At 42.1% G+C, this 25,617-nt stretch overlaps 1 protein-coding gene and 1 long non-coding RNA gene across 3 annotated transcripts; one reads left to right on the top strand and one right to left on the bottom strand.

Annotated features, from left to right (window-relative positions):
• Nucleotides 1-4,128: 4,128 nt before the first annotated feature.
• LOC5512527 lies at nt 4,129-23,847 on the top strand. 2 transcript variants are annotated; one of them, XM_048733681.1, is made up of 17 exons: nt 4,570-4,689; nt 8,954-9,643; nt 9,967-10,107; nt 15,864-16,031; nt 17,066-17,206; nt 17,423-17,574; nt 17,920-18,116; nt 18,309-19,006; nt 19,371-19,511; nt 20,051-20,511; nt 20,603-20,796; nt 20,918-21,612; nt 21,721-21,861; nt 22,044-22,504; nt 22,596-22,789; nt 22,911-23,605; nt 23,714-23,847. In XM_048733681.1, exons 1-16 carry the CDS (start codon nt 4,687-4,689, stop codon nt 23,579-23,581), a joined length of 5,148 nt encoding a protein of 1,715 aa, XP_048589638.1. In that variant the 5' UTR covers nt 4,570-4,686; the 3' UTR covers nt 23,582-23,605; nt 23,714-23,847. The 2 variants fall into 2 exon arrangements, with proteins under 2 accessions (XP_048589639.1, XP_048589638.1); XM_048733682.1 differs by lacking the exons at nt 22,596-22,789; nt 22,911-23,605; nt 23,714-23,847 and adding an exon at nt 4,129-4,147 and having other exon boundaries at nt 4,585-4,689; nt 22,044-22,508.
• On the bottom strand, nt 8,866-15,955 carry LOC125573259. The gene is made up of 2 exons (XR_007314012.1): nt 15,826-15,955; nt 8,866-9,145 (listed from the first exon to the last, which is right to left on the bottom strand). It is a non-coding gene; the product is annotated as an uncharacterized LOC125573259 (long non-coding RNA).
• Nucleotides 23,848-25,617: the final 1,770 nt, after the last annotated feature.

The following is a 25,617-nucleotide window of genomic DNA, read 5'->3' as shown; positions in this document are numbered from 1 at the left end:
TAGGTTTCTGCCTAATCTGTTTTAAAACCGGAAGTAGTTTCCAAACCTGTTTCTGTACACTCTACTAAAACAAGCTTAATGCTATAGAATAAGCCATGAGGCATTTTTTAAATAGAGTCGCAAAAATGATAAATGACAGTTGCATTTTGCATTTAAGAGTGCACCAATTTAATATATAGAAAATGTTTTCCTGCTATGTGAGCCTCGGCATTTTGTTTAAAATTAGTGAATTCTCAGGCTGGGACGTCGGTCTAACGTAATTACAAGCTCCGATGAGAATTGTTATCTTCATTTAATACAGTTCAGATATCTTAAAGTGCTTTATCGTTACACGATTCAGTGGAGCTGCAAAGGGCTGAACATTCCATGCTGGCTTGGGTGCAAGTGCAGCGTGCTGGGCAGCCTATCTCGCATCTAATAGCTTTTGGTTCCTTATCTAATAGTTCTTGGCCTATTGGCACGCCTAGGGAAGCTCTGGTAGCGTTTGTCCAAAGCGGCTATAGCAACTGTTGTCCATTCTGCTAAAAAGTAAGGAAGTATTGAGACAAGGAGGAGTGCTTGCCTCCAACAATAGTATGATAGCTGCCTTCGTCGGTAGAATGACATCAAATGCTTTTCCTTTCTTCACGAAGAGCTGCATTCTTGCCTTGTCTACTTCCGATTCTTTGTACTTGTTCGGTCGTATAGAAGCAGTGGAAAGCGCTTAAGTGTTGCCAAACATTCTGTCTTTTATCTTAACTGACCTGAAGGCTAGCTGTCGAAAAGCATTCGTGGCTTCGGGGAATACAGCAAGTACTGTCTTTTCCCCCTACCCGCACAACAGGATACAGTATCATGCCTGTAAATGCGTGAAATTCTAATTGGCGAGATACTCCTTTGACTCTTCTGTGGAAAAAGGAAGAAAGGCAGGAAGAGTGATAAGTGCACACCCGAGGCCACAGATTAACAGTTCCTATTGTTAGAAACTGTTCATCTTATAGCACTTGCACACATTGATTCATGTGTGTGGTCGTTTACTTCAAGTCAATTGGTGGAGCGGCCCGCTCCCGTTGTTCTTGGTATCCCCACCAGGCTTGTCACATAAGCAGTTGCTTTTGTCTTCTTTCTTTTCTCTTGATCCAGCTATTAAGCGTGAATGTTTGGTATACTTGGGCTGGCTATATGTGTCTTTTATATCATTTGACGACTTTCGAAAATAGTGAGTATCGACACGTCACTTTCGGATTAAATTATGGGACCATCTGACTTTGGGGAGAGGAGTGTTGGCTGGCCCTCCCCTCGTGATTTTTCCCTGGATCTCGCAGAATGCTTTGCAATCCGTAAAGGCATCTTCGTGGTTTTACAAGCCTTCAAGGAGTGGACATTGTGTTTTGAGGCCATGGAAATGAACCTGGAGGATCAGAATAAAGGTATCTATTTGTGTCTTGAGCTGTGTTTGCTGATCTCTCTCCCTTGTGTGGTATTTTGAGCGTTTTATTGAGAGGGGTGATTCTGCTTTTCTCTCCTTGTTCGATTTGAGATTTGTCAAAGAACCTGTGCTATTATTTGGCTTAAGAGTAGTTGCCAACACCTTGGTTGGATGCATATCTTCAAGACCATTTATCCCTTAGACTGATGCCTGAGTATCTCCATCTTGTTGTGTTTAGTTTGCATTTATGATTTTTTTGGGTTGTGGGTACTTCCCAAAGCCGGTACAGGCCGGTTAAGGGGTCAATGTGTTAAACAAGATGTGCATCTCTGTGCTTCCAAAAATGCCAAATTTAATATCCAGTGCAAAATGGCTGCTATTATAATAAGCCATATTTAGTCGGTGATAAAAGCCGATTTTATGTTGGCTTTTTCTAGAGGGCGCGGGGTGAAATAAGCGTCCGAGGTTTAACTATCGACTACTTCCGGTTAAAGGTGGCAATCACCTTTAAAGTTCCAAAAATGACAAATTTGCGGTTATTTTCAAAAATCTTGGGTTTAAATACATTCTTTGACTTTCATATAAGTTGTTTAATGGAAAACAGTATCAAAATGTGCAAGTTATTTATTTTTTATAAAAAGGTAGTTCACTTCCTGTATAAAATGGCGGCCAAATCAATACTTCTTATTAATTAGAAATTAAAGCCGATCTGAGCTTGGCTCTATAGCCTATCTTGAAAAGGGTATTTAAAAAAAAAAACAACTATCACTATGCTAAAATTGGTAACTTTAACAAAAAGTGCGCAATTCAAACACATAACCGCCGGACTATACGGCACACTTCACGATTCTGTACGCAGGTACGAACTTCAATCGCCGGCTGAAAATCGCCAGGTCTGTTTGCTATCACGGCAGCGAATTCGCCGATATCTAGTTAGCCTACGTGTAGCCGCTGACCCGCGAAATCCTCTCGTAGCGTCTACGCAACGGCGGAGATAATCGTGTTCAGTGACGTCACGGCTTTCACAGGAAAACCTATAATAGTCTCTGGTTGGCCACTGACTTAGTAACTTTCTCTTGGATATTTTGATCGGCCCAGATCAGAAGTTGAAATTAAGGTTCCCGCTGTTTACGATGTGAGTTTGTCGGGCGGTTCAAATATGGAGTAAAACACTACGACTCTCCCACCTAATCGCGATAAATCTGTCCTAAGTTCAGCCTTAGAGATGTGTCAACGTTATTTAGGATAGAGAAACCACACAAAGAACAAGAGAAGGCTTTCTCTGCTTTTCTGAACGATGATGTCGATGTCTTTCTACGGAAAGTCTTTCATTTAACAAGCAATTTCGTTATTTAAGTTATTTTCCAAAGTTCTATCCAAAATAGCTAGGTTTTTACCAAATTTTTCCTTTTAAGCTGCAGATCACGGCAATCCTGAATATGTATGCGCTTGTTGTGTACACAGAAATCTAAACGCTCAAGTTCATTTCAAACGCTGAAAGTCGAGGAGCGCTTGCTATCCATAAGATACCGTTCGTAATCTTTCTCAATTACCCTCTTACAAAGAATGCAGGTATACATTAGCAGAATTAAAACGAAGGAATGTTCACTTGGAAAGTAGCAGCATTAGAGGGCGATGTTGGAATTTTTGTTTTGCAGGACGAAACCTGAACGTGTTTCGCGCGCTGAATAAGAGAAAAGCCATGCATAGATGTCAAAATTAATTTATTTAAATTTATTACAATGGCGTCACGGAACACGATTATCGCCGCCGTTGCGTAGACGCTACGAGAGGATTTCGCGAGTCAGCGGCTACACGTAGGCTAATATCTAGTCGTCTGATTTGTCTGATAGTGGCGATCAAATTCGCTGGCGATCGCTAGCCTGCGTATAGCAAGCCAAAAGGATTGGGAAAGAAGAGAGACGAGGCGCTGGCGCCAGGAGTGGTTCCTCAGCCCTTTGCGCTTGCTACGCAGGCTAGCAATCACCGGCGATTGAATTCCCTCATAAGAGCGTACAAAGTTGCCTAGGGTGTCGTAGCTAAAACCAAGGTGTTGCGAAGGCTTGCTACGCAGGCTAGCAATCACCGGCGATTGAATTCCCTCATAAGAGCGTACAAAGTTGCCTAGGGTGTCGTAGCTAAAACCAAGGTGTTGCGAAATTGTTTGTGATATTTTATTGCTTTTGCTTAATGCTGCTTTCTCTCGGCACATTTACTTTATTATTAGATTGGATCTCGCAGGTTTTCAAGCACCCATATAAATCGTTTTTGGGCCATTGATGTGGTTTTCAATCGCGCGCTTTAGCGTTTTTCAAACACCTGTATCATTTGCAGAATATTGTAATTTGAAATGCGCGGCCAATTGATTTAGAGCTGATCGGAAGTAAAAGCACACCCACAGATGGCACCAAGGAATCCACACAAAACACGTGTAGATATGTTATATAACAAATACCACGAAAATGAGTCGACTCTTGTGACCAGATTTTAACAGAAAAATAGTTTTATTCGTATTATAAAGCTAATAAATCAGTATTAAATGTTAGATGGAATAACCTTTTCATCCAAACTACTAGAATCGGTTTGGGTGACGGAGTAGCCACGAGGACGGAAACTCTCTACTTTTGAGATTGTTTTAATATATGGAAAATTAGGGAATATCATTACATGAAGGCTGCGTTGGATGCATTAGCGTAATTGGTATTTTTTTTTTCCTTCCTGAGTGGTGTCTGTCTATAGGTAAGTCGTTTTTTTTCACTATATTGCCGCAATGCCTGCGATTGAAAAAAAAAACCTAGACGATGTTATACTCAGAAACAAATAATTGAAAACTTCACTTTTAGAACAGTTAACAGGAAAATGGGAGTTTCTATTCCAATCGTCCTCGCTAGACGTAAAACCTAATTTACTTTAGACGTAAAAAGCATTTCTCGTCGTGGTTTGGCGGGAAACGGTTGAAACCAAACAGACAGAATGTATTTTCGCATGCGGATTTTGAATTCCCAAATCTATCCCATTGTTCTCCACCGCCACCGTCCTCAATATGCCATATTCTCTAATATGCCCTGGGGGCATAAGAAAATTGGCCGTTGGTTTATCCATTATTTTTAGAATAGAATGAAAGCGATTAAACCTAATGACGCTTTTATATCCGTATTTCAAATTATTGCAACCAGGTATACCGGGCTGACGATTTAAACACATCAGCGCGCAGTAGAAGAAAACTCTGACAAGATAAAGACAAAATATCATGTGAACAAACTGAAGTCTATTCTCCAATGGTAAGTATCTCCTCTCTCAAATATTCTGAAGGCTTTTATCTTTACAAAACGCAAAACCTATTTTATCGCAATTTTCAATTGAAAGGGGTTTTGTAATTATGGGGTCGTCGAAAGCCGTGATCTCGTAAAAAGGATTTCGCCTTTTGGATTTGACTTAAAAAGCACAAACCCCTGCAGGTGTAAATGATAGTTGACAACATAAAGCCAAAAGACGGTTTGCAGTGAATACTCAATACCGTAACGCCTCTCGTTTTTCGCGTATTTTATTTTCATTTTTTCGCACAAGTAGCTAACAACAAGTCTCTTGCTAACAAAAGATATCATCGAAATCCTTGGCGAAAATTATTTGTTTTTGCTCTTTACGCGAGAGGGAAGTAAAAAAATAAAATCTTCCATGTTTTCAATGTTTACATCGCTGTGTCCGCCTTAATATGGGGGATGCAAGAAAAAGGGTGGCGAATAGGCTCATCGATTAGCACATATCAGCTAAGCAAGATGGTAAGGATGGTTTCAACACTTACACGTCTCTAAGAATCTAGGGTAAACGAATATATGCTGCACCCAAAAATCATTTCGAATTTAGCTTTTAAAAATGGGGCAACAAGCAAACTTATCTTACTGCATTGTATGACTGAATGACTTCACGTGTGCTTCGTTATATAACTATATAATATATAATTTTGTATGCATTTAAAAAAAAGTGAATACAAAACTAAAAGACTTACAGCTGCGTGTAGACAACAGACAATACAGACTATTTGAAATTTAAAACATTTTGTGTGAATAAAAACAAACGAAAAACCGTTCATATCATACACTGAAAGATAATTCTTTTACTTTAGACCCCACAACAAATTAACTTATTCCAATTGTTTTTTAGCTGGGGTAGTCTCGGTAACAGATTATGCAAATGCGTCTGGCATGGTCAAAACGTGCAAAGCATTCACATGATACAAAGGTCGTAAATCGATCCGTCATTATTTGCAATGTCTAACGCTATAAAACATAGATGAGGTGTAATTCACCTTCAGATTTCATTCGGAATTTGATAATGGCGTTTCCAGAGTCGCCAGAGAGGCAACCTGCGAACTAAAGTACGTGTTTATAACAAAACCGCCAAATTTGATACCGAGCGAGAGCCGAGGGACCAAGTTTATCGGTGTAGAAGGTGAATATGCGTCTTTTTACTCAAGTCATCTTTGTTTGTATTATCGAGCTTAGATTAAAGAATTCAGGGCCACATCCATACTTATTTGAATTTTCACTGCATTTACTGGGTCGTTCTATAGAAATCGAGGTGTACTGATTGTAAAACTGTCTGTGTTGTTTGTTTGTCAATGCTTGTTCAAGCGGAAATCCAAATCTACGTACGACCTAACGACAAACAAGTATAATTATTTGATAAATCCCAAGAAAGCAGCAAATCTGGCGAACATGGATGCTTTATTTTTGTCAGAAAATGAAGAAAGCGGGAGCGGGATATTTTACTGTAGTTGTTCATGAAACGGAAAAAAATAGCGGAGGGGGGGGGGGGGTGTTTGGGGTTCTTGGCGAAAATATTTTCAAGCAAATTTTTATGTTGAGAGACAACAAACAAAGCTTTTAGGCCAACATAAAAGAATAACTGGGGATACTGGTCCATAAAAACCACCTTCTCTGAGGTACTCACACTAATTTATACTCATAATTGTTATGCATAAGCCGGGAGGGGGAGGGGGGTGGGGGTACTCAGCCTGTGTTTGGGTATAGGGATGCCTCTGGGGGTTTTGAAACCTGACCATGTTTAGGACAAAAATACTGAAAAACCATACTCTGTATAGGACAACACCCTTGATTTTAGGACCCTGTTTAGGACAACACCTTCAATTTTAGGACCCTGTTTAGGACAAATAAAAATGACACACTTAATTGATTTATGAATTCTTTATTGGGTAAAAACTCATCCTTAAGACATGTTTTATCAAGCATTAAACTCTAATTACTAAGTCTAGAAAAAATACAAAATAGATTTGTACAAAATAGACCTTCAAATGATCAGTTTGATAACTGGGTGCAAAAATAGTATTTAAATTAGTGCAAAGTTGCTACAACAGAAATGTAAACTGAAACTCTTAACATACTTTTAAATGTATATCGTACTATATTCACTAAAAACAATTTGATATCAATAACAATTCTTTAGGGGGTCGCATAAAACCGAGGCCACGTTTAAATTCGCTCAATACTTTTTCAGGGCGATCTTTTATTGCAAAATCGATCGCATAACCAAGCACCCGGTTGGCACATGAGAGCAAGCTAGGCAATCAGATCAGCGGCAGGATCAGCGGTTAAGAGTTTTAGCAGGTCAACCAAATGGGTACCCTGTTTAGGACAGAGAGGCCTGAAATATATACCCTGTTCAGGGCAGAGAGGCCTGAAATATATACCCTGTTCAGGACAGAGAGGCCTGAAATGTATACCCTTTCAGGACAGAGAGGCCTGAAATGTACACCCTGTTTAGGACAGAGAGGCCTGAAATGTATACCCTTTCAGGACAGAGAGGCCTGAAATGTACACCCTGTTTAGGACAGAGAGGCCTGAAATGTACACACTGTTTAGGACAGAGAGGCCTGAAATGTATACCCTGTTTAGGACAGAGAGGCCTGAAATGTACACCCTGTTTAGGACAGAGAGGCCTGAAATGTACACCCTTTCAGGACAGAGAGGCCTGAAATGTACACCCTGTTTAGGACAGAGAGGCCTGAAATGTACACCCTGTTTAGGACAGAGAGGCCTGAAATGTACACCCTGTTTAGGACAGAAAGGCCTGAAATGTACACACTGTTTAGGACAGAGAGGCCTGAAATGTACACACTGTTTAGGACAGAGAGGCCTGAAATGTACACCCTGTTTAGGACAGAGGCCTGAAATGTACACCCTGTTTAGGACAGAGAGGCCTGAAATGTACACCCTGTTTAGGACAGAGAGGCCTGAAATGTACACCCTGTTTAGGACAGAGAGGCCTGGAATATATACCCTGTTTAGGACAGAGAGGCCTGAAATGTATACCCTGTTTAAGGCAGAGAGGCCTGAAATGTACACCCTGTTTAGGACAGAGAGGCCTGAAATGTACACCCTGTTTAGGACAGAGAGGCCTGAAATGTACACCCTGTTTAGGACAGAGAGGCCTGAAATGTACACCCTGTTTAGGACAGAGAGGCCTGAAATGTACACCCTGTTTAGGACAGAGAGGCCTGAAATGTACACACTGTTTAGGACAGAGAGGCCTGAAATGTACACACTGTTTAGGACAGAGAGGCCTGAAATGTACACCCTGTTTAGGACAGAGAGGCCTGAAATGTACACCCTGTTTAGGACAGAGAGGCCTGAAATGTACACCCTGTTTAGGACAGAGAGGCCTGAAATGTACACCCTGTTTAGGACAGAGAGGCCTGAAATGTACACCCTGTTTAGGACAGAGAGGCCTGAAATGTACACCCTGTTTAGGACAGAGAGGCCTGGAATATATACCCTGTTTAGGACAGAGAGGCCTGAAATGTATACCCTGTTTAGGACAGAGAGGCCTGAAATGTACACCCTGTTTAGGACAGAGAGGCCTGAAATGTACACCCTGTTTAGGACAGAGAGGCCTGAAATGTATACCCTGTTTAGGACAGAGAGGCCTGAAATATATAGCCTGTTTAGGACAGAGAGGCCTGAAATATATACCCTGTTTAAGACAGAGAGGCCTGAAATGTACACCCTGTTTAGGACAGAGAGGCCTGAAATATATACCCTGTTTAGGACAGAGAGGTAAAAACCAAAAACCTGTCCAGCGGCACATCCCCTTATAGCCCATATTAGGGAGAACCCCCCCCCCCCCCCCCCCCCCGGGTGCATAAGGTACCCATAGTCAGTGTCTGTACACTTATGATTAAAGTTAGTCACATTTTGGTCATGTCTAGCAATGTAAGTCTGCACTATATAAATACTAAACATGCAAATAATGTTATATAACTTTCAGTACAGTAATTTTGAATGAATATCTTTGTTTTAGTGTTTGGGGTGGGGGCAGGGTGTCTCTGAAAATTCCAATTATATAATTCAGATTAGTAACTTTGTGCATTCTCTGAAATTCTTCTTTACTATTCTATTATACACTTAAAAGCTCTCTTCCAAAATATGCAAGACGACCAATGTGAATTTATTTATTTATTTATAGAAACAGTAGCACATGTTTTTTTCTGTAATTTCTAGATATAAATCTAAATCTTCTTTGTTCTAGTGTCCTGCTATTAGTATGGATGCTGCAAGGCACACTTCCTGCCACTGGTTCAGAAAAGACCTTCGTCTCCATGACAACCCAGCTCTGAAGGATGCCCTGGACAATGCTGACTGTTTCTATGGAGTCTTTGTCCTTTCCAACTTCCATCCCTCCATAACCTCTGGAAATCGCTGGAAATTCCTCTTACAATGCCTGCAGGATTTAAACAACAGCTTAGAGGAACTTGGTTCTAAGTTGATTATTCTCACAGGTTCCCCAGTTGAGATTTTCCCAAAGCTCCTACATTCCCTTAAAGTCACCAAGCTAACATTTGAGGTAGATACAGAGCCATTTGCCCAGCAGCGGGACTCAGTCATAAGTCATATTGCCAGGTCTGCCGGAATTGAAGTGAAGACACATGCCTCACATACATTGTATGACATTGAATCCCTGGTGTCTCATTGCAATGAAAATATACCTTTGGTATTTGATGAGTTCCTGGAAATGATATCTGGAATTAGTCTTCCCCCTATACCAGTATTGGAAGTGAAGCAAGTGCCATGCCTGCAACTCAAGTATTTGAATTCACTTGGCAGTACAGGCATTAAGGTGATATCATCACTTAAAGATGTTCCATGCAACCAAAATGAAAGCACATGGGAAGGAGGAGAGACAGTTGGTCTTCAGAAGCTGGAGGAGTACTTACAACAGGTACATTCCTTTTTTTCTATTTTAAACACGCCTCGGACCTCCTTTATCAGTCCAGAGATTATACCGTATCAGGATTAGCCTCCTCCTCAAACTTCACCTTTTTTCTCTTTTTGGGGGGTGGGGGGGGGGGGGGGGGGGCTGAGGGGCACCTGTGGGGACAAAGAAGAGGGAAACTAAGGGATATGGATAGAAATTAAAAGAAAATATTAAAAGAAACTAAAAAAGGTGAGGGAGAAGGTGTTAGCCTGCGGAGAAGGCTAAATAAAGCTGTACGGAGTAACCTTTTGAGATTTGATATAATATAATTTTGCTTGTATTTTAAGATGGTGAGAAATGGGTTTCTGCCAGAAGTAATAGACGCTGATGTTTTGATGTCTAACAAGGGAGTTCTGTGTCCTTATCTTCGTTTTGGTTGCCTTTCGCCACGCACTGTGTACTTCACGCTAAAAGGACGTTACCAGAAGGTAGATTTTATTAGAACTTATTCTTACATCTGCCATATGGGAATTATCCTCGATAAAGTCGGGTTCTAGTGAAGAAAACGAAGAAGAAAGGTTAGATGTAAAAGCTCACGTGCGTGTGAAAATCAGCAAATAAGAAGCAAGTGGAGAAGGGAGAAAACGCCCATTTCTTTCCTTCTATAGTTTTTCTGCACTGATTTTTACGAATGTGGTAAGCTTTTTAGGTCTGTGCTTCCTCTTCGTCTCGGTTTCTCCACTAGTGAAAGTAAGACTTTAAATTTAATGAAAATCGAGGTAACCATCACTGTTTTGCGATCGTGTATGTGTTTTAAATCAAATACAGTAAAATGTTTCATAAGTTCGAGCGGCATCACGACGTAAAGCACAAATTAATAAATGTTCCCCGATGTTGAAGAAATCATGAAAGCCACATATGGTGCAGTATAATTTGTTGTGCGACTTGTGCAGCCATGGCCACCAACACAGCGAGGTTGTAAAACTAGAAATGTCCTGTCATGCTCTGATGAGCAACGAATTACTTAATATCTTCCATTTTGGTTGGCCAGTAAATTTCCTGCCATTCAGATAGTATGATTTTCTTATCATTCACAAAACGGTCGATGTGGTCACAGTACCACACGTCGAACTGTAAAGCTCTGTCTACAACCGTTAGTTGTCAGCTGCAGTTACTTGAAAGCTCTGTCTACAACCGTTAGTTGTCAGTCGAAAGCTCTGTCTACAACCGTTAGTTGTCAGTTGAAAGCTCTGTCTACAACCGTTAGTTGTGAGTTAAAAGCTCTGTCTACAACCGTTAGTTGTGAGTTAAAAGCTCTGTCTACAACCGTTAGTTGTGAGTTAAAAGCTCTGTCTACAACCGTTAGTTGTCAGTTGAAAGCTCTGTCTACAACCGTTAGTTGTGAGTTAAAAGCTCTGTCTACAACCGTTAGTTGTCAGTCGAAAGCTCTGTCTACAACCGCTAGTTGTCAGTCGAAAGCTCTGTCTACAACCGTTAGTTGTGAGTTAAAAGCTCTGTCTACAACCGTTTGTTGTCAGTCGAAAGCTCTGTCTACAACCGTTAGTTGTCAGTTGAAAGCTCTGTCTACAACCGTTAGTTGTTAGTTGAAAGCTCTGTCTACAACCGTTAGTTGTGAGTTGAAAGCTCTGTCTACAACCGTTAGTTGTCAGTCGAAAGTTCTGTCTACAACCGTTAGTTGTGAGTTGAAAGCTCTGTCTACAACCGTTAGTTGTCAGTTGAAAGCTCTGTCTACAACCGTTAGTTGTCAGTTGAAAGCTCTGTCTACAACCGTTAGTTGTCAGCTGCAGTTACTTGAAAGCTCTGTCTACAACCGTTAGTTGTGAGCCGAAAGCTCTGTCTACAACCGTTAGTTGTCAGTTAAAAGCTCTGTCTACAACCGTTTAGTTGTCAGTCGGAAGCTCTGTCTACAACCGTTAGTTGTCAGTTGAAAGCTCTGTCTACAACCGTTAGTTGTCAGTCGAAAGCTCTGTCTACAACCGTTAGTTGTCACTTGAAAGCTCTGTCTACAACCGTTAGTTGTCACTTGAAAGCTCTGTCTACAACCATTTGTTGTCACTTGAAAGCTCTGTCTACAACCGTTAGTTGTCACTTGAAAGCTCTGTCTACAACCGTTAGTTGTCAGTTGAAAGCTCTGTCTACAACCGTTAGTTGTCACTTGAAAGCTCTGTCTACAACCGTTAGTTGTCACTTGAAAGCTCTGTCTACAACCGTTAGTTGTCAGTTGAAAGCTCTGTCTACAACCGCTAGTTGTCACTTGAAAGCTCTGTCTACAACCGTTAGTTGTGAGTTGAAAGCTCTGTCTACAACCGTTAGTTGTCAGTTAAAAGCTCTGTCTACAACCGTTTAGTTGTCAGTCGGAAGCTCTGTCTACAACCGTTAGTTGTCAGTTGAAAGCTCTGTCTACAACCGTTAGTTGTCAGTCGAAAGCTCTGTCTACAACCGTTAGTTGTCACTTGAAAGCTCTGTCTACAACCGTTAGTTGTCACTTGAAAGCTCTGTCTACAACCATTTGTTGTCACTTGAAAGCTCTGTCTACAACCGTTAGTTGTCACTTGAAAGCTCTGTCTACAACCGTTAGTTGTCAGTTGAAAGCTCTGTCTACAACCGTTAGTTGTCACTTGAAAGCTCTGTCTACAACCGTTAGTTGTCACTTGAAAGCTCTGTCTACAACCGTTAGTTGTCACTTGAAAGCTCTGTCTACAACCGTTAGTTGTCACTTGAAAGCTCTGTCTACAACCGTTAGTTGTGAGTTGAAAGCTCTGTCTACAACCGTTAGTTGTCAGTTGAAAGCTCTGTCTACAACCGTTTGTTGTCAGGGGCGTACGCAGGATTTTTAAGTTGCAGTCAAAGCATTCAGAAACTGAAAGCTCCCGCTTTTGGGTTTGAAATTGGCGTCATTGCGTCAGACTTTTCAGAATATTACACGATCCTCTGTCATCTTCGATAGGACTTTAGTCGTCGCGTGGCACTCAACGAGATAACAATGTTTGGAAATCATCTGTAGACTAACAAAATTAAGAAAATTATAGTTTTTATCCTCATCATATATAAAAAAAAACTTCGTACATAAAAATGAATGAGTAAACATTTTATTTTTTCCCCTCTAAATGCAAATAAGATCGCCAAATTTTTTTTTGCAGTCCAGTGACTGCTGGCCTATAGGCTGCGTACGCCCCTGGTGGTCAGCTGCATTTGCTTGGAAACTGGCTTTTGGATTGACGCGTGGCAAAACTTAGGAAGGGGGAAGGTAGGGGCTGTGAGAAATAGACACAAACCTGATGACGTGGTAGTTGCAAAAATCTTTTTGCTGAACGTGCGGATATGACTTCGGCACGTCTATTGCCGTTATCCATTTATTCAAGTTGGCAACTCTTTACATCTCCACCTGCATCTTTCCATTGAAAAATGCAGTTTATTGGTGCAAAGAGTTGCTAGTGCAGACGCCCAACAACTTTATGTTGTTGAAATTTCTCATGAAATAAGGAGATACACTAGGAATTACATATCGAATAAAATGTAATAACCTACCGCTGAAAATTTGAATAGTCTTGGCGAAACGTTTTACGGAGGTCTCCCCGAAGAAAAGATCTCCTTGCTCAGAGCCGTAGCAGGGCGTGATGCCCCTCACAATTTGTTCAAACAATTATAAGGAGATGACCAATAGGGTCATGGCTGTGTTTAATATTTGTTTTTAATTTCGATTTCGTGCAACCCCTAAATTTTCGACGCTTTATATTGTTGCACATTTACAAGATGAATTAGAGAAATTTTAATTTAATTTAGGACATTTTACTGATGAAAAATACATAGCAGTGCGTCCTGGGTTGTGAAAACTAGACACAAACATGATTACGTGGGTGTTCTGGAGGGCAAAACGCTTTTCGCCGCATGTGCGGAAATCATTCTTTTTCCGCCGGCACGTGGCCAATGCTGTTTATCCATCTTATGTAAGGACTAGATAGGCGTCTTTCTTAGTAAAAGCCGCAATTGAAACTGCTGCAGAAAGTCAAGCTTTTTATCCCCGATGCTTCATTCTTATTTGGTAAGGTGGTTCGCTTTGTTTGAATGTCAAAATATAATAAAAAAGAAAAGGCAAGAGAGCTTCAATCAGGCTTGGAATTTTGTTTTCAAGAGCTTGACAATTTCACCTGCACATTCAATTTTTAATTCAAGGAGGCCCCATTCAAATTTTAGTCTTTTTGCTTTTGCGCAGGTGATATTCATGTCAGATATTTATTATATATATTTGATATTCTTGTTCTACTAACTACTAACGAAAGTGCTTTTTGTTCTCTATTTTTTTGGGTCAAATTTTGTTTTCTTAAACGGCGGGATTTAATAGTGTGAAACCTGTCTGTGAAGACTGTTTTCATATAATCGGAGGCGTTTGCAATCCTTTTTTTTTTCTCAACTCTAAAAAATAAATTGTAAGCTTCAGTGTGCCAACCGGCTCGTATCGATTATTTAAAAGCCAGCCCTTCAGAAGATCGGCTGTTTAAGGCTGATTTAGAAAGCACGAGTCGTTGGCTGATTTACACTCTACGACTGGAGTTGTAGGGCTGTTGCAGGCAAGTCGCATACGACCTATACGCGCTGTCTAATTCAGCTTTTAAGATCCACCGAATTGCATGAGCAATGGTTTTGGTCTGATAAGACAGAGTAGCATGACCCTAATAACATACCTGAAGCTAAAGTTCTACAAAAACAACCATATCAACATTCTCTTGTGTCAACCATCTCGGACTCTGTTGCCTTGCTATCAGAGCTTTTGTCGTGTCTCAACACTCGAGAGAACAGAGACGCGATAGGTGAAAAGTAAGCGAACGGGAGGGCTTTATGTCGTTTAACCCATTGACTCCTGGCTTTTTTGGAGCTGAATTTACAAAAAACAGACTGAAAACAGATACCTCCCCCCCTATTCTGAGTTTTATACAGCCCGTCAAAGTCAAACACAGCTGCACCTAGTCAGCGGTATCCAAGCTTTCCAACAGTGCTTTGCGGTCCCCACTTTTAATCCCTCGTCGATGTGCTGAAGCCAGCACAAGTTGATGGTTGCTTGTATTTTTCATCAAAAATACAGCTATGAGCATATTAGGAGAGTGTCTCAGGACATCATGAAGTCTTTTGGGGCATAATTGAGTGCTTTGCTTATGGATATTTGCAAGCAAAGGTGGATTCATGATGATTTTTTCTTGTTTGGCTTTGCCCGGATGAGAAAATAATTTTCTAATGAATCACCACAGCTCTCCTAAATGCTGTCTTTTCTGAAACCAAATTGATTGCAAAATTGTTTACACTGCTATTCTGGGTCTGTATGACCTGGAATTGATTTGTTTGGCTTTGGGGTGAAAAGACTTATAAAAAACCATCTGACTTTGGGGAGAGGAGTGTTGACTGGCCCTCCCCTCGTGAATTTTCCCCTGGATCTCCCAGAATGCTTTGCAATACGTAAAGATATTTTCGTGGTTGTACAATCCTTCAAGGAATGAACATTGTGTTTTGAGGCCAAGGAAATGTACCTGGAGGATCAGAATAAAGGTATCTATTTGTGTCTTGAGCTGTGTTTGCTGATCTCTCTTCCTTGTGTGGTATTTTGAGCGTTTTATTGAGAGGGGTGATTCTGCTTTTCTCTCCTTGTTCGATTTGAGATTTGTCAAAGAACTTAAGAGTAGATGCCAACACCTTGGTTGGATGCATATCTGCAAGACCATTTATCCCTTAGACTGATGCCTGAGTATCTTCATCTTGTTGTGTTTATTTTGAATTTATGAATTTTTTGGGTTGTGGGTACTTCCCAAAGCCGGTACAGGCCGGTTGAGGGGTCAATGTGTTAAAGCCACGGATGCTAAGAGCGCTCAAAAATAACAAATAACCCAACATGCCAACAAACAAAATGCTTTTTTTATATAATATCGAGAAAATCGACTATTGGAGTTTATGTTTTTTTAATTTATGTTTAAATTGGATCGATGCTGTTTGCACTGCAGTGAAAGTCAAAATTTGAAACTAAAAGGCTATAGAAATTGAAATCCTTTATAAAAACTGTGCCTTTTAACTAGTTCGAAGTAATTTTTTGCACGTCCGAATAAAGTTTTTTGAATAGAAAATAAAGATTTCCAGATTAAAATTGAAACACCATACATGACTACTGTCAGACTTGCGGTGACCGAAAAAAACACTCGTACCTGTAGAGGGTTGTCTTAAATACTTGACTCTTTTTCAGACTACAAAGAGATCCGCTCCACCTCGTCTCTTCTCAAGTTTGTTGTGGCGAGAGTTTGCATTTCTACTCGGCAGCCGGAACCCTGACATGCACAAGACAGAAGGAAACTCGTACTGTCTTCAAGTCCCATGGCGAAGTGACCAGGCCATCTTGGAAAGACTACGACAGGTTTGTTATCTTGTATCTTACCTTGGCAACTAACGAAATTTAAAAAACTCGCGTAAATTTAGCTAGATTGTGTGTGTCATCGTCGTAACTTGTGTGAAAACTGTTTTACTGATACGAGTTTACAACAATGCAAATGTGATCTGCATTTCAGTATACCCTGCTTGCCGGCGGTACTTCGTGTTATCATCGCGGAAAACCGGCTCTTCTCAGCCCCCCCCCCCCCCTGCATCCGTTTTTGCGCTTATCCCCAGTAACCGCGCGGCTCAAAATACAAAATGGCGCCCGATCACCGAACTGAGCGGGTTTTCCGCGATGATAACACCGAGTATCGAACTAAATCTATTCAAATCACTGTGAAATTCTATCTATCCTATAATAAAGATTGATCCATTTATTCGCGAAGGCATGAAATGATATACGGACAATGAAATTTTTATTTCAATGTTCAAAATATTGATATGTACGTTACCTCACTGAATTAGAAAGTTGCCAATAAACATTAATAATGACAAAGTGAATATGCGATCGGTACAAAATACTTTGTCGTTTCGGTCAAATAAGTTGTATCACGTGGCCCATGTGGTGGCCCCGGGTGCATTCATGTGGTTCACGATTCTGCCTAAAAACTCACACGGGCAATTGTAGTTTACATACCTAGATTACCACCTACAAGTTGGTCATGTAACCATTTACATCTTTCACTCTTTTAATATTTTTTTAGGCACAGCGGGCATGGCAACCCGCAAAACTTACCCTTTCATTACATATTTATAAAGAAAATATGGACGATCCACTCTATTTAGCCTCATTAGTTCTAGGGTAAAACAAAGTTGCAATGGATTGCTTTGACACTTAATTACTCTCATGTGCAAAATTTGGTCATACAATTTCGCCTCAATAGTTTCATGGTCTAATTCACAGGGTAAAAAAAACATTCCCATAAATTGACCATAAACATGCTTCTTATTTCATATAAATTAAATGCAGTAATGTCGTCCTAATTATGCTTATTCGTTTCGTTATCTAATTCACAGGGGATGACAGGGTTCCCGTGGATTGATGCTATCATTCGGCAGCTGCGCCAAGAAGGCTGGGTCCATGATGTTGCTCAGCAGGCTGTTGGGTGTTTCCTGACATGGGGGACACTCTGGCAAAGCTGGGAAGAGGGGTTTAAGGTATGCACAGCAGGCTGTTGGGTGTTTCTGGGGACACTTGGGGGACACTTGGCATGGGGACATAAAGGGCCTAAAGAATACGCAGACCGTGAACATGGAAAATACGATGTCACATGCGATACCACTTCCTACCGATTCGATTCAAAACGAATGCCATAATTTAATGTAATCGAGTATTACGTATATCTGATTCGTCAATACTTCATTTTGTTTCAGTTATTTGGAGAGTTGATGCTAGATGCTGGGTGGAGCCGAAACGCGTTCAACTGGCTCAACATGTCAAATAGCATGTTAGCTGATGGTCCCCTACCGTACTTTTGCCCAGTAGATGTCGGGAAAGCGATCGACCCGTCTGGAAAATATATAAGGTACGGCCTTTTGGAGTGTGCTAAGCACTTCTTCTATCTCCTTTATTCTGCCTTATTTGTCGTCTTGCCCTCTATCGTTTTCTTTTCATACTGCAATTTTCAATATTTTTGGGACCCCCTCCAAACAATTCCCCAACTCTCTTTCCAAAAGCTTCCTGGGTTCTCTCAATCAAATTTCAAATAAATGGAAATAGAGCTTCAGCGATTCAATTGGTAGTTTTTGCATTGAGATGTTGTTAATGAGACATTAGACATTAAAGCGCCTTTCTCTAAAAGGAAAGCCGTATTGCAATATGTCGATTTGAAATGCGGTAAATGGTGTTATTTTTGTTGTATTGGATGCAGAAAGTACATTCCGGAGTTGGCCAGCTTTCCTTCAGAATTCATCCATGCACCCTGGACTGCACCAGAGGAAATACAGAGAGACACCCAGTGTGTGATTGGTGATGATTATCCCTATCCACTGGTAGACCACAAAGAGCAGCGAAAGATCAATATTCAGGCCTTACAATCCATGTGTAAGCAACAAGACAACATTCCAGGTAATGGAAAGTTTTCTCAACCCATCGACCCATCCCATTGTGTGGTAGTTTTTAGCATTTTGAACTCTTCAAATGTAGAGTTTTGATTTGATTTTGATTGCCGATCACGCTGCAATTGTACTCTCCTGAATATAATAACGTCCAGCATATCCATTCTCAGCGGCATGAAAGAACGGATCCTTTTTTCTTCAGATTGTCCAAGTCTCGGTATCGCCAGCATGCACTGGTTCAGGAAAGACCTCCGTCTGCACGATAACCCGGCACTCCTGGAATCCTTCAAGAATTGTCAAGCCTTTTATGGCGTCTACTTCCTAGATCCAGCGTCTGTCCAGCGTTCGAACCTCAGCCCCAATCGCTGGTGGTTCCTGCTGGAAAGTCTGCGTGATCTTGACTACAATCTCAGATCCCTTGGGTCCCGCCTTCTCGTTGTCCGTGGTCAGCCTGTCCAGGAAATGCCCAAGCTTCTCGATCAATGGAACATCAAGCGTCTAACGTTAGAGTACGACTCTGAGCCGCCAGCAAAACAGAGGGATGCAGTTGTCACGCACTTGGCAAAAAACTTAGGGGTTGAGGTAATCCAAAGGGTATCACACACTCTCTATGATGTGGAAACAGTGTTTGAAGAGCTCTACGAGAGTGATTCGTATGCAACATGGGACGGGTTCTTGACATTTATCGACAAATTGGGATCACCCGAAGAACCAGTTGATTTGATTGACTGGAGAATGTGTCATCCGACCCGGTTGTCTGTGCCTGAGACATCAGGGAGTAACTTTGACGTGCCTACACTGCACGAACTTGGAATCAACCCAAAGAAAGTGACTTGTGATGCTTACTGGAAGGGAGGGGAGGGTGCAGGATTGGAGAGGCTCAAGCTGTACGTCGTTGAGGTGAGATTAATGATTTAAGTGATTATCTTAAAGACTACCAGCTAGGTAACTATGCAAAAGGATATATCATATCATTAGCAAATTTGCTTGAACCAATGATGAAATTCCATCTATCTTATAATTAGAAAAAGGCGTGAATGTTTCGACGTTCCAATACAATAAGAGTTTTCATTATAGAAATTAAAGCCAAGCCGTCAATGTTATCAAAATTCTTTTAACTTGAACAGCCTTGAACATAAAACATTTCCTCACAATCCAAATGACTGTATACTTTTGGAAACACTCAGTTAAGAAATAACACTATGATCATAGAAAGCAAACCTTACGACAGATATCGATATAATCCTTTTTTTTTTATTTCCAGGCAACGAAGCAGAATTTCATACAGCCTCCTATTTGCGCAGAGATGTTACAGGTCCGCAAACCTCACCTAGACCCGTACCTAAGGTTTGGTTGCGTGTCACCTCGTCACGTCTATAAAGAGCTCAAGAATGCTTACTCACAGGTTAGTCAGTAATTCTGTGACAGAGCTATAGTCAGATCACATGGCGAAGCTACCACCGTGACAGCTCAATACGATAACCCTTCTATAACAATGCTAATTTTGTGTAACAAAACGCCAAATTCCCAAAGAAATTGGTTTATCCCTTGCTAGCACATACACCTATTTTAGGTTTCAGTTCAAATAGAAATAGAAAATTGCCAAATGGTAGTATCGGAATATATTCTGGAGTCGTTATATTTCTACTAAATACAGGAAGATATGGATAAATCTCAGATTAGTCTATAGACTTATTTGAAAACGTAAAGTTCTAGCTACGCGTCTAATGGCAGGCTGGTTCTTTGGGATTATGAATCAAAGAAGAATTAGGATTTCTTTCTTTAGGTACAAAGTTCTATCATAGAACTGTTAATTGTCATACAGACGTCCTCCTATTTGTACCAAATGTACTCTAAGTTTTACGAATTACGTCGAAGTAATCGTCCAAGAAGAGAACCATTTAACTTCTCTGAATGTTTTTTTTTTTTTTTCAAATTCCCCAGAACTACAAAATGGAAGCACCAGTGATTGTATTTGAAAGCTTACTTCGCAGGGAATTTTACTTCTACCTGTCATCCGCAAATTCCAACTTCTGTAATATGGAAAACAATCCCATCTCCCTTCAATTCCCTTGGGAAGAAAACAAAGAGGGTCTTGAACGGTGGAAAGAGGGCAAAACGGGCTTCCCGTGGATTGATGCAATAATGCGACAGTTGCGAGAGGAAGGCTGGATCCATCATTTGGCTCGGCAAGCAGTTGGCTGTTTCCTGACTCGTGGCTGTTTGTGGGTCAGTTGGGAAGAAGGATTCAAAGCGTTTGATGAGCTTCAGCTAGATGCAGAATGGAGCTTAAACGCGGGCAACTGGTTGTGGCTGTCGTGCAGTTCGTATGTGAATGGTGCCGTACCTTGGTACTGCCCGGTAGGAGTTGGCAAGCAAATCGACCCGACCGGAGATTATATCAAGTAAGAGCGTATAGAATAATTCAATGGCGGTTGAGACTCGATCATCATGAGAAAATATTGAGTTGACTATCGATCATTAATGCTTTTGCAGGCGGTATGTCCCCGAAGTCCGTGGTCTTCCGTCTGAGTATGTTTGCGAGCCTTGGAATGCCCCGTTATCAGTCCAGAAAGCATGCAGATGTGTAGTCGGAGAGGATTATCCGAGTCCAATAGTAGACCACATGGAACAGCGAATGATTTGCGTGCAAAGAATGAAGCAGCTGTCTATTGATCTTGGCGCAAAAGGTGAGCGTGTTACCAGCTAAAAGTTCTCAAATCTGGTGTACCCCACATGCTGCCAACGAACTTTTAACCTTGTAGGTTACACATACTGTATTAGTGACTAATTTATTTGCTTATGTTGTAGTTCCGGATAATGGTTGCACAAGTGTACATTGGTTCCGAAAAGATCTTCGACTTCACGACAATCCATCTCTTCTGGCTTCGTTGGACAATTGCAGCACCTTCTTCCCAATTTACGTTTTGGACATGGAGTCTGCTCGGGCCAGCAAGATCAGCGCCAACCGCTGGAACTTCTTGTGTGAATGCTTAGAAGCGCTGGACCGTCAACTCCGTGTTCTGGGATCCCGGCTGTTTGTTATACGAGGACGCGCCATGGATGTACTCCCATACCTGTTCCATGAATGGTCTGTAAACCGATTGACATTTGAAAGAGAGAGTGAACCAGCTGGTCGTCAGCGGGATGCTGTGATCCAAATGCTTGCTGAAAAGGCGAAGGTGCAAGTGCTGCAGCACAATGCTCACCTTCTGTATGACACTGATGAGGTGTTGGAGATAAACGATGGCAAGTTGCCGATGACTTTCGACAAAATGGCCAAGACTGCAGAACAGCTGGGACCTCCATGTCCACCTTGCCAGACGGTAGATAAGACAGTGTTTGGTGCGTGCTTAACACCTGTCGGACCGGACCATGCTGACAAGTATGGCGTGCCCCTGCTATCCGAGTTCGGAATGAAAGAGTTAAAGGAAGCCACCGCCAAGAAATACTGGACTGGAGGAGAGCCCGAAGCTTTGCGACGACTGAGCGCTGCTTTGAAAAAGGTAAGTTTTGGTTCGTTTACTTAGATGGTTGGAGGATTGTCGAAACGGTATCTTTTATAACTATAGGGCACTTGGTTGAAAAAATCATTAAAATTTCTTTGACTTTAGTGTGCTGAAAACGACTTCGAGGAAAGGGGTTGGACAATTGATGAGATGTTTTCGAACGATGCACACCTCAGCCCGTACATGAGATTCGGATGTTTGTCGCCACGCCTGTACTACCAACAGCTCGCTTTGACCTACATGAAGGTAAATATCTTGAGGTTAAGAAATTGTGCATATTGAAATGTTTAAAAAGCCCGATGTAGTTGTTCTTCTCAATGACGATGTCTGCTGCAGCCCCCTGAAAGCCACCAATTATCAAGGGTAGTTTCTAATAAAACTTTTATGAGCCTAATTTACACCCTTCTGTGTTGTTTTTGTTCTTGTAGGAGAAGAAATCTATCCCGCCAGCAACATTGTTCACTGGACTCGTTCGACGAGAACTTTTCTTGCATGTAGCAAGCCACAACGCCGACCTCGACAAAATGGTGGATAATCCCTTGAGCGTGCAATTTCCTTGGGAAGAGAACAAAGAGGGTCTTGAACGGTGGAAAAACGGCAAAACGGGCTTCCCGTGGATTGATGCAATAATGCGACAGTTGCGAGAGGAAGGCTGGATCCACCATTTGGCTCGGCAAGCAGTTGGCTGTTTCCTGACTCGAGGCTGCTTGTGGGTCAGTTGGGAAGAAGGATTCAAAGCGTTTGATGAGCTTCAGCTAGATGCAGAATGGAGCTTGAACGCGAGCAACTGGTTGTGGCTGTCGTGTAGTTCGTATGTGCATGGTGCTGTACCTTGGTACTGTCCAGTAGAGGTTGGCAAAAAAGTCGACCCGACCGGAGATTATATCAAGTAAGAGCATATAGAATAAATCAATGTCGGTTGAGACTCGATCATCATGAGAATATATGGACTTGACTATCGATCATTAATGCTTTTGCAGGCGGTATGTCCCCGAAGTCCGTGGTCTTCCGTCTGAGTATGTTTGCGAGCCTTGGAATGCCCCGTTATCAGTCCAGAAAGCATGCAGATGTGTAGTCGGAGAGGATTATCCGAGTCCAATAGTAGACCACATGGAACAGCGAATGATTTGCGTGCAAAGAATGCAGCAGCTGTCTATTGATCTTGGCGCAAAAGGTGAGCGTGTTACCAGCTAAAAGCTCTCAAATCTGGTGTACCCCACATGCTGCCAACGAACTTTTAACCTTGTAGGTTACACATACTGTATTAGTGACTAATTTATTTGCTAATGTTGTAGTTCCGGATAATGGTTGCACAAGTGTACATTGGTTCCGAAAAGATCTTCGACTTCACGACAATCCATCTCTTCTGGCTTCGTTGGACAATTGCAGCACCTTCTTCCCAATTTACGTTTTAGACATGGAGTCTGCTCGGGCCAGCAAGATCAGCGCCAACCGCTGGAACTTCTTGTGTGAATGCTTAGAAGCGCTGGACCGTCAACTCCGTGTTCTGGGATCCCGGCTGTTTGTTATACGAGGACGCGCCATGGATGTACTCCCTCGCCTGTTCCATGAATGGTCTGTAAACCGATTGACATTTGAAAGAGAGAGTGAACCAGCTGGTCGTCAGCGGGATGCTGTGATCCAAATGCTTGCTGAAAAGGCGAACGTGCAAGTGCTGCAGCACAATGCTCACCTTCTGTATGACACTGATGAGGTATTGGAGACAAACGATGGCAAGTTGCCGATGACTTTCGACAAAATGGCCAAGACTGCAGAACAGCTGGGACCTCCATGTCCACCTTGCCAGACGGTGGATAAGACAGTGTTTGGTGCGTGCTTAACACCTGTCGGACCGGACCATGCTGACAAGTATGGCGTGCCTTTGCTATCCGAGTTCGGAATGAAAGAGTTAAAGGAAGCCACCGCCAAGAAATACTGGACTGGAGGAGAGCCCGAAGCTTTGTGACGACTGAGCGCTGCTTTGAAAAAGGTAAGTTTTGGTTCGTTTACTTAGATGGTTGGAGGATTGTCGAAACGGTATCTTTTATAACTATAGGGCACTTGGTTGAAAAAATCATTAAAATTTCTTTGACTTTAGTGTGCTGAAAACGACTTCGAGGAAAGGGGTTGGACAATTGATGAGATGTTTTCGAACGATGCACACCTCAGCCCGTACATGAGATTCGGATGTTTGTCGCCACGCCTGTACTACCAACAGCTCGCTTTGACCTACATGAAGGTAAATATCTTGAGGTTAAGAAATTGTGCATATTGAAATGTTTAAAAAGCCCGATGTAGTTGTTCTTCTCAATGACGATGTCTGCTGCAGCCCCCTGAAAGCCACCAATTATCAAGGGTAGTTTCTAATAAAACTTTTATGAGCCTAATTTACACCCTTCTGTGTTGTTTTTGTTCTTGTAGGAGAAGAAATCTATCCCGCCAGCAACATTGTTCACTGGACTCGTTCGACGAGAACTTTTCTTGCATGTAGCAAGCCACAACGCCGACCTCGACAAAATGGTGGATAATCCCTTGAGCGTGCAATTTCCTTGGGAAGAGAACAAAGAGGGTCTTGAACGGTGGAAAAACGGCAAAACGGGCTTCCCGTGGATTGATGCAATAATGCGACAGTTGCGAGAGGAAGGCTGGATCCACCATTTGGCTCGGCAAGCAGTTGGCTGTTTCCTGACTCGAGGCTGCTTGTGGGTCAGTTGGGAAGAAGGATTCAAAGCGTTTGATGAGCTTCAGCTAGATGCAGAATGGAGCTTGAACGCGAGCAACTGGTTGTGGCTGTCGTGTAGTTCGTATGTGCATGGTGCTGTACCTTGGTACTGTCCAGTAGAGGTTGGCAAAAAAGTCGACCCGACCGGAGATTATATCAAGTAAGAGCATATAGAATAAATCAATGTCGGTTGAGACTCGATCATCATGAGAATATATGGACTTGACTATCGATCATTAATGCTTTTGCAGGCGGTATGTCCCCGAAGTCCGTGGTCTTCCGTCTGAGTATGTTTGCGAGCCTTGGAATGCCCCGTTATCAGTCCAGAAAGCATGCAGATGTGTAGTCGGAGAGGATTATCCGAGTCCAATAGTAGACCACATGGAACAGCGAATGATTTGCGTGCAAAGAATGCAGCAGCTGTCTATTGATCTTGGCGCAAAAGGTGAGCGTGTTACCAGCTAAAAGCTCTCAAATCTGGTGTACCCCACATGCTGCCAACGAACTTTTAACCTTGTAGGTTACACATACAGTATTAGTGACTAATTTATTTGCTAATGTTGTAGTTCCGGATAATGGTTGCACAAGTGTACATTGGTTCCGAAAAGATCTTCGACTTCACGACAATCCATCTCTTCTGGCTTCGTTGGACAATTGCAGTACCTTCTTCCCAATTTACGTTTTAGACATGGAGTCTGCTCGGGCCAGCAAGATCAGCGCCAACCGCTGGAACTTCTTGTGTGAATGCTTAGAAGCGCTGGACCGTCAACTCCGTGTTCTGGGATCCCGGCTGTTTGTTATACGAGGACGCGCCATGGATGTACTCCCTCGCCTGTTCCATGAATGGTCTGTAAACCGATTGACATTTGAAAGAGAGAGTGAACCAGCTGGTCGTCAGCGGGATGCTGTGATCCAAATGCTTGCTGAAAAGGCGAACGTGCAAGTGCTGCAGCACAATGCTCACCTTCTGTATGACACTGATGAGGTATTGGAGACAAACGATGGCAAGTTGCCGATGACTTTCGACGAAATGGCCAAGACTGCAGAACAGCTGGGACCTCCATGTCCACCTTGCCAGACGGTGGATAAGACAGTGTTTGGTGCGTGCTTAACACCTGTCGGACCGGACCATGCTGACAAGTATGGCGTGCCTTTGCTATCCGAGTTCGGAATGAAAGAGTTAAAGGAAGCCACCGCCAAGAAATACTGGACTGGAGGAGAGCCCGAAGCTTTGCGACGACTGAGCGCTGCTTTGAAAAAGGTAAGTTTTGGTTCGTTTA

Source organism: Nematostella vectensis, chromosome 10, assembly GCF_932526225.1.
Source record: "Nematostella vectensis chromosome 10, jaNemVect1.1, whole genome shotgun sequence".
Taxonomy (NCBI): domain Eukaryota; kingdom Metazoa; phylum Cnidaria; class Anthozoa; order Actiniaria; family Edwardsiidae; genus Nematostella; species Nematostella vectensis.
This window is presented reverse-complemented; position numbering and strand designations above follow the sequence as displayed.